At 47.8% G+C, this 8,997-nt stretch overlaps 1 protein-coding gene across 1 annotated transcript; it reads right to left on the minus strand.

Annotated features, from left to right (window-relative positions):
* Positions 1–3,022: 3,022 nt before the first annotated feature.
* LOC120500590 (keratin, type II cytoskeletal 4-like) lies at positions 3,023–8,488 on the minus strand. The gene is made up of 9 exons (XM_039705709.1): positions 8,033–8,488; positions 6,814–7,028; positions 6,385–6,445; positions 5,645–5,740; positions 4,932–5,096; positions 4,727–4,852; positions 4,263–4,483; positions 3,978–4,006; positions 3,023–3,498 (listed from the first exon to the last, which is right to left on the minus strand). Exons 1-9 carry the CDS (start codon positions 8,486–8,488, stop codon positions 3,023–3,025), a joined length of 1,845 nt encoding a protein of 614 aa, XP_039561643.1.
* Between the last annotated feature and the right edge of the window lie 509 nt (positions 8,489–8,997).

Raw genomic sequence — 8,997 nt, forward strand, 5'->3', positions numbered from 1 at the left:
AAAAGGAAGGGAAAAATAGTCAAAACACTCCTTAAGATTAAAAAGGAAATAAAAATAATAAAGTCAAAACAATCCCCAAGATTAAAACACAAAATAAATATTGGGAAGACAGGTAGCAATGCCTTGCCAGGAGAGAATTTTGAGCTTGTTTTACAACTTTAATGAATGGTTTAAAAACCATTTGAGATGAACCTTTTCCCTTTGCGCCTGAAATAAAATTTTTAAGAGCTGTAGCCAGAGAGAGAAAAATAAATGCAGCCTTCATTTCCCTCTTTGGTTTGCTAATATAGCTCAGAATATTTGGGTGTTGGCTCCAGGAGGAGGAGGAGGAAAGGAGCTGCCCTTGTTTTGGGTGAGGCAGGATCACCTCCCTTTCTTCTCTCTGTTATTCAGGCTAGTAAAAGTTAATTATTCCTCTGAAATTAGGCAGTCACCTCTTGCTTCCTCAGTCAGGAATGGGAAGAGTCACCCTTGGTAATGCTCCGAATATTTCAGGCTTCTGTCTGAGCTCAGCCCAAGGCCCCAGAGGGACAGCCCAGGCTCGAGTCCTCTCTCACCTGGGGCTGCCTCAGTGTCTGACTTTAATGGTCAGGGGGGGAGCTCTGGAAATCCTGGGGCTTGCTGGGCCCCCGCCCCTCTGAGCTGGGAATGCCTTGCAAAGCCAGTTCCTGTTTTTCCAGGCCATAAAGGCAGAGAAGGTAGGGGAAGAGCAATGGGTCAGGTCAACCAGGTGAGGACCAAACCCTGGCTCCAAAGCAGGGCTTCCTCCCCCTCCTCTTCCTCAAGAAGCCATCTTTTTAGCAAAACCCAGCAGAAAGTGACCTCGGCACAAAGCCAAGATGAATCATGCTGGGTATGGATTGTGAAGGGATGCCCAGGCCTCCTCACAGACACAAGGCCCAAATTTGGAGCTGCAGAATTTCCTGAACACTTGGCCAAGGCTGAGTGACATCTGGACACCACACTACAAATCCATGATGTTCACACAATTAATGGAAGCTGCCTGATGTGAGGGACTCCTGTTTCCAAATTCCATTTGCAAGTGGTGAATGAAGCAAGTTCAGATGCAGAATTCCCCACTGAGTGGGCTCCATCCCGTCTACTTGGAGCCCATTAAAATTGAAACTGCTGAACTGGGATTCCTCATTGGAGAGGGGGCACAGGGGGAGGACAGCCATCCACCTCACCCTACCAGGGTCTGACGTGCAGCTGGTCAGAGCTGGATGAAGCATTTTCCACTCTCAGCACAGAAATTACATCCCCTGCCATTTGCCAAAGGTGCTGATCTTCTTCCCCTCCTTGCCCTTTAATTGTCCCCTTTTTTCAGGTTGCAATTAGAATGCTGCCCTGTGAGAGTTGAGAGATTACTGGGGCTGTGTGGCCTGTAATTCTTCCTGGGTTGGAGACAGGAAGAAATTCCCTGTGATAATAACGTCTGCAAGTCCGGCGGGGAGAGGCAAGGGAGGATTCCTGGGAACTTGCAGGCGCCTGGCATGGGACACCCATGTTTGGGTTAATCCCCCTGCCCGGGGCTGCCTCCAGAGCCAGGACGGATCCCATTGGTGCAGACAGCCTCAAGCTCCATGCATTTCATGCTAAATTATGCACCTGTGTTTGGCCAGATGAATCACCCTGTGGAAATGTCGTTTCTTCCAGGAAATAAATCCCCAGCAACCCTGCTGAGCTCAACATGGGAGACTCCAAAACCAGGGCAAAGTCAATCCCACCTCACTATGGCCAAGAGATCTCAGTGCCTTTTAGGTCACACAGTTCTATTAACACTTTGTCATTACCAAAAAAGCCACTAAAGCCAAGTTTTCGTGTCTGAAATATGTCTCTGGTCCCACAGCCCTGACCACCAGACCTATGAGCCCAGAATGCTGAATTCATCTTCATTCAACTGTTCTGACTTGAAAGGCTCAAACAAATATATTGTTTGGAGGTCACAACAGGCTGGAAAATACTACCATGTGGTGCTCAGGATTATTTTGGAGGTTTCTAGAAATCTTTGACATCAATTGTTAATTGGTCTGTAAAATATCTTATGTGATATGAGGAGATAAACAAACCACAGTAACCCTGAGTGACACCTGAGCCCCACCATGTCCCCAAACTGCCCACAGAGAATCCAAAGGTCTCTTTGGTTCTTATTTTCCCCAGAGTATTTTTTCACCTATTTTGTAGTTTCTTTAAATATTATCTATGGAAAAATTGAGAGACAAAAGATGTCCTTTCAAAGCAGTTTATTGAGGACACAGTGAGAAGCTGGAAGTTTGAGCAGTCAATGGGAACAGCTCCATTTGTCCACATGTCAACATGGACAATTTATTCACCAGTAACTTCCCTTGGCATTTTGGGGGGATGGAAAAGGAAAAGGGGTGATCTCTTCTAAAAATCAGCACACCTTGACCCAGCCACCCCAACATGCAGAAGCAAACAAAAGTACTATGTGTTCATCCATGGGCAAATTCCACACACAAATAAAAAGCTGATGGCTGTGAAGTAACCAGCAGGTGCTTTGAAAATTGCCTTGTTTCATATTTAAGCATAAATTTGCAGTGCAGGGTTTTCTTGGACCAAAAAAAACCAGGATAAAAATAGAGGGAGTCTGCCCTTTGCAGCATCTCCTGGGAAAGTTAAGCAGTTAAATCCTCACTCTCTTTTCTGAAATGCTTTGGGAGGGGCTGGAAGAAAAAAGAGGGCTCGTGGAGGAGGGAATATTGTTAATTAATCTGCTTGTTATGGGAAAAGACAGAAGGGGAAGCAGCGCAACAAACAAACAAACCCTTAAAGCTGTGATAACCTAAAGTAAGGATTCAGAAATCACACTGTGCTGAGCACCTGCAGGAGAAATTTCTAGAGGGGTCTTTAGGCTTGGGGATTCTGAACACACAGCTCGGGGGGATAAATCTGGGGCTAATAAATGTGGGAATGGGTTTGGTGACAAACGTTGGTACTAATGGGCAGAGGAATCACCCTGCATCCTGTTGGCATGGGGCTGGCGCATCTGAGCGCCGCTGTCCTATGGGACCACACAGGGGTCTCTGACAACCCCAAAATTCCCCACCATGCCATTGTTGCACCCCACGACCTCAGGGCTGCTGGACACAACAACGGGGGGCCCCGCCAGCTGCCGGATCACGCAGCCCTGGTTCCCAAAGCTGAGCACTTGTCCAGCCTGGCAGGGCGTCATCCTGGCATTCAGGCCCGCGCTCCCAGTGCTGACCACGGTGCGGGCTGGGTACCCGCCGCTGCGGGAGCTGAAACCCCCGGCTTTGCAGCTGACCCCTCCAGCCTGGCAAAACACCTCTGGGATGCACTGCTTAGCCACGGAGCTGAGGACTCTCTTGGGGTGGATGCCAGCGCTGCGGGAGCTGAATCCGCTGGTCTGGGAGCTGTGCCGCCCGGCCCGCCTGCCCAGGGAGCCATAGCCACACACGGCCCCGTTGGCCATCATCCCGCAGTCATCAGGGATGTTGTAGCCACTGCTGACCACAGCTGCAACAGAGCCCATGGGAGTCAGCAGTTAGGGAGGAAAACTGGATGACTTCCACAAGGCACTTCCACAAACGACAGAACCAACCAAACCTGATTTCCTCCAGATTTGTCCAATGTGTCTGAGCCCCTGCTCCTTCCTACTCCTCCCCCGTGTCCCAACACATCCCCTCATGGATCTTTCCCCTTCCCATGTTGCTGGTGCCTCCCAGGTTCAGTATATCATGGGACAAATCCCATGGTCCCTAGGACATCTCCCTGTTGCCTCCAAGGGTGGAAAAGGGTCTTGAGTTTGACCTTCTCCCCTCATTCCAAAAGCTGGGCTTTTTTTAATTCAAAGGTATTTGAGATTTCTGGGGCTAAACTTTCCAGAACTGGAAAAGGGAGGCAGAGGGACCTGGGGCAGACAGATAATGCTGCTCCCCAATGTATCTGTCCTAAAACAAGAAATCTTCATGGCTGCAAAAGGTGCAGTTACTTACACACGCTCACAGGGTTCCCCACACATATCCTGTGGGGAGAAAAGAGAAACACATATTACTCACAACTTCCAGCCACAATCCAGACCACTTAGTCCCTTGTTGCAATACGCCTCACTATCCCTAAGACAGGAACTGCTTTTGCTGGCACCCATGTGGCCTTCATGGCCTCCAGGCACCTCTCCAGGTCCAGTTTCTGTGAACCTGGGGAGACCTTGGAGGTAGAATTCACTTGGGAGCAGGAACTGCCATGGCCACAGATACACAGGAGGGAAACGTGTCACCAACCTGCTCTCTTCACCCTCCAGCAGAGTCTTGTAGGTGGCAATCTCGATGTCCAGGGCCAGCTTGACATTGAGCAGCTCCTGATAGTCCCGCAGCATGCAGGCCAGCTCGTCCTTGGCCTTCTGCAGAGCATTCTGCAGCTCAACGTGCTTTTCCCGAGCATCTTTGAGGGCACAATCCCCACGCTGCTCAACGTCACAAATGGAGGTTTGCAGGCAGGAGACCTGTCAGAGGAGGACAGCAGTGTAGGTGTCTATAAAACTTCTTATCCTAGTTCTTGGACACTCTGGGTTTGGATAAATCTTCTCTTCCTATTGCAAACAGGGAAAATCCACCAGCATCCCATCCCTCTGCACCCACTTTTCACTTTCCAGCTGGGCCTAGAGCAGATGTCAAATCTTTTAAAGATCAATGCATCACCTTGCCCTGTGTTTGAGCTGTCCTACTTCTCTGGAAACATCTCCTACCTGCTTCTTGACGCTCTCCAGCTCACACTGCAGCTTCTGGATCATCCGGGTCAGCTCTGAAATCTCACACTTGTTGCTCTGCAGGTCATGGCAGTATTTCCCTCTCTTATCCTGCAGCTCCTGAAACTGGAACCAAGAAATAGAACAGTCGTCACTTTTGGACTGTGACATTGCCAGGCCCAGACCCAGCTGGCCTCTTACTCACCCTGTTCTGGTAGAAAGCATCAACTTCTTCTTTGCTCTTCTGGGCGATCTCCTGGTACCAGCACTCGACGTTCTTGATGATGCTTTCCATGTCCAGGTCTCGGTTGTTGTCCATCTTGACGATGACCGAGGTGTCGCAGAGCTGGCGATCGACCTGGGCCCTTTCCTGTGGGGTGGGAAGGGCTTTGTCAGCTCTTCTCACCTCTCAGGCTCTGCAGGGAGGGAAGGGCTGGGATACGGAGTGGCTGAGGGATAGAACAAGTCAAGAAATGTCCCTTGGGATGGCTCAGCAGAAAATCTTGCGGTGAGATGAATTGCCACCTGTGACTGCTGACCTACGTGCTGACCTGCAGCAATTCTGTCCACATCAAGGGCAAGGAATTGGAGTGACTTAACCCTTAGTATCCTCTCATCTCCTGCTGCCTGAGTGATTTAATGACAGGACTGAGCTGGGAGTTGCTTCAGCTCTAATCAGGCAGCTGCAATCCGGAGGAACGAGACGGACTCATCTTTTCTCCAGGGTAGAGTTAGGACACAGCCAATTCCTACCTGGAGCTGCATGAAGGAAGGGGGAACCACCCTATCTCCAGCATAATGATGTTAATTTTATTATCAACCTTGTACTTCCACACTTTTAGTTATTCAGGGCTTTGTATGAGCCACATCCCAGAGGACAGGACCACTGAAGTCCCAGGATGTACCAGAGGAACTTACCTCCTCAAACACACATTTCAGCAGCTCCAGCTGCCTCCTTAACAGATCCACCTTCACCTCCAGCTCTTCCTTGTTCAAGAAGATGCAGTCTGCATCCTGCAAGAGGAGAAACACACACATTCCAGCCCAAACCTGGCTGTAAATGTTGGAGAAACACACAGAGGCAACAGCACCAAGACAGAAATGTGTCTCAACAAGATTTCAAGAGAAAAAAGGTGTGAGAGGGTGAGTCAGGATATCCTGGTGCCTCCTGAAGGAAAACGAAACCATTCCAACATGACTTACAGGAATTAGTTGATTTATCACTTAGGACGCAGCTACAAACCCACAACTGACTAATGAGTATTTAAACAAAATTTTTTAATATTCTTCAAATGATTCCTGCTTTTCTGATGTCCAAGAATAAAGGATGTGGAGAGACAGACAGAAATAACCTGGTGTTCTGGTGTGACCTGTCCTTCTCTGTCCCCCTCCCACACTTCAGGAATGTTTTTGAGGCAACAAAACTGGTGCTGTAGTGCTGATGATGTAAACTTTGATGAGACATTATTTTTACTTTCTACTTGCCTCTTTTCCCAACCCTGTGCCTCTTTCTAAGTTTCCCTCCAACTCATCATAACACTTTTGTGGGTTTTTGTTAATAATTAACTATTTCAGCCAAGGTTTGCTCCAAAAAAAAACCTACTACAGGTGTATATATATATATATATATAACAATTAATGGTGTTTGAGTTTCTCACCTTTTTGAGTGCCACAAATTCATTTTCAACAGTTGTGCGTCTGTTGATTTCTTCTTCATACCTGTTGGAAAAGGAGGAAAAATGGGATGAGGAACGAAAAATGCTCAGACACTCAGATATCAACCATCAGGTATAAACTATAATAACTTCAGGCATAAATGACAATAACCACCAGGTGAAAATGACAACTCTCTCTTGGTGGGACTGCCACCGGGCACTGCCAGATCAGTGTCTGGAGACCAGCATTAAATCATCCCAAGATCAGAAGCTTCTCCATGAGCAACAACATTACCAATGCAAAGAACTTGCCAGTGAGACAGAAGAATGTGGCACTCCCACAGGGGACATGCCACAAGTCTTGGAGAAGTTGCCCAAGATGAACCAGAAAATCAAAACATCACCAGCTAGAGGAGCCCAGAAGGTCCTTACTTGCACTTGAACTCCTCCACCAGCTGGCTTGTGGCACATTCTTCACTGCCCAGTTTCTGCTTTTCACACAGCAAACAGTCCAGGCGCTTCCGCAGGTCACAGATGTAATTCTCAAAGTACAGTTCCAGGTTTTTCCCCTTTTTTGGCAGCACGTATTGCTGCAGGAGGCCCCACTTGGTCTCCAGCACTTTGTTCTGCTGTTCCAGGAAGCGGACCTGAAGGCAAAAGATAGCAATTCTTCAAGTAAAAAGGTGAAGGCAGGGACTCAGCGCCTGTTTAAGTCTCTGCTCTTAACCACAGGTGCAGGAATGGGATTTTCAGGAAGTAAGAGATGATACGGCACCATGATCTGAAAGTTATCTGCCCTTATTAAGGAGTCTTTTTGCCACGAGTCTGAATTATTTCAAAATCTAGAATTCAGACATGTAAATTATTTAGAAATCTAAATGTCATGTCTACATTATTTAGAAATCAAAGAGTCCCATGTCTACATAATTTAGAAATTCAGGAGCCTGGTGTCTAAACCTGCATTTTCTTAACAAGTATTAGGAACAAAACTCCAGATGGTGCCTCTGATATATTTTAGGAGAAAATTGAGTCCCCAGACAGTGATATTGCTTTGTCTCTGCTTTTTCTACAAAGGGATCGTTGGGTGACAGATGAGATTTTATCTCTAACTTTCATATGTCTGAAAGATTAATCAAGATTAACCACCTTTGCCTTCAGGAAAGTTTTTGCAACTGTCACTATATTTAAAGTCAAAGAGAGGAGGGAATCACTGAAATTATTTAACACAGGACAGAAAGATGAACCTATCAGGGCTTAACTTCCACCTAAGCTGCAGCAAGAAATCCAGTTTAAACTGAGACTGTCCAAGAGGAAACACCTGCAAGAAAGCCGTGAAACCATGGCCATGATTCAAAGGCCATGGAATGCCAGAGCAGGGACAGGGGTGAAACGAGCCCCATTTAAAAAATCTCAGTCTGGACCAACATGATCTTAAAATGATTATTAGTTATTAAAAATTGTTAGATTTATCTCTAAATTCTCTCTTAAAAGTTGGACCCCTGCATGGACCCAGCTCAGGGACTCATGGCAGAGCTGGACTGAGGCTTTGGAGAAGGTTGATGGACTCATGGCACAAGATGGGTTTGGGAAGGGTTTGGTTAGGTTTTATTTTCCTGGAGGGAGAGCAATTCTGGACCAGGTCTGGACTCACCTTGTCAATGAAACAGGCAAACTGCGTGTTGAGGGTCTTGATCTGCTCCTTCTCCTGGCAGCGTATCTCGTGTTCCAGCGGGTCCACCCCGACGCAGAGGGGCTTCAGCAGCCGCTCGTCGATGCAGATCCCTTGGATGCCGTCGGCCTTGCGCTCGGGGTACCCCCGCACAATGCTGTATCCCCGGGGGCCGCACAGGCCAACCCTTCCTGCTCCAGCGTTCCCATAGCTCATGCCTCCGAACCCCATCTCCCCAAAGCAGCCGGTGCCGCAGCTCCCGTTGACATAGGAGATCCTCCTGCTGCCGCCCAGGTTGCAGACGCTCCTGCTGCTGTAGGCGCCGCAGCGCGCCGGCTGGCTGGCGGACGCGGCGTAGCTGCGACCACAGATCTCCGAGGCTGAGCTGAAGCCTCTTCGTCCCAGCACGGATCTCACCGTCGGTGCCTGCCTGCTCATTGTGGCTTATTTAGAGGTGGAATAGCAAAGTTATGGGGCTGCTCTGGTGCAGGATAGGAACAGGGATCCCACTGGAGAGACACGGAGATGGTGTCCCTTATATATATTTTGGGAAGCTGGCCTTGATAGGATCAGGACGGTAATTTAAGTACTTAAGGGTTTGGTTTGCCTGGCAGCAATAAATGCTCCTCAAAATGCAAACCAGCCCAGCAAATACTAACTACTGAGGAAATAAAAAGGAATCTAAAAGTGCTCTGTTTGCAAGTTGCCTTCGAATACATTACAGTTTGAAGTGCTCCCCTAACTTAGTGCTAATTATAGTTTAGGAACATTTTTGAAGAACTCTTTGTGATTTGTTTGCAGTGTGTCGTTTGGGGTTTTGTGTCTCATAGGGCTGTTTGTGATGGGATGTTTTGCGGAATTGCACTTTGTGGGGGTAATTTCACAATTTTGGGTGCGGAAAAGTAACTCAAAGGAAAAATAAAAGAAGAAAGTCAACTGTAGAACAA

The sequence above is a fragment of the Passer montanus genome, unplaced genomic scaffold (assembly GCF_014805655.1).
Source record: "Passer montanus isolate IOZ18808 unplaced genomic scaffold, ASM1480565v1 scaffold183, whole genome shotgun sequence".
In the NCBI taxonomy this organism is placed as follows: Eukaryota; Metazoa; Chordata; class Aves; order Passeriformes; family Passeridae; genus Passer; species Passer montanus.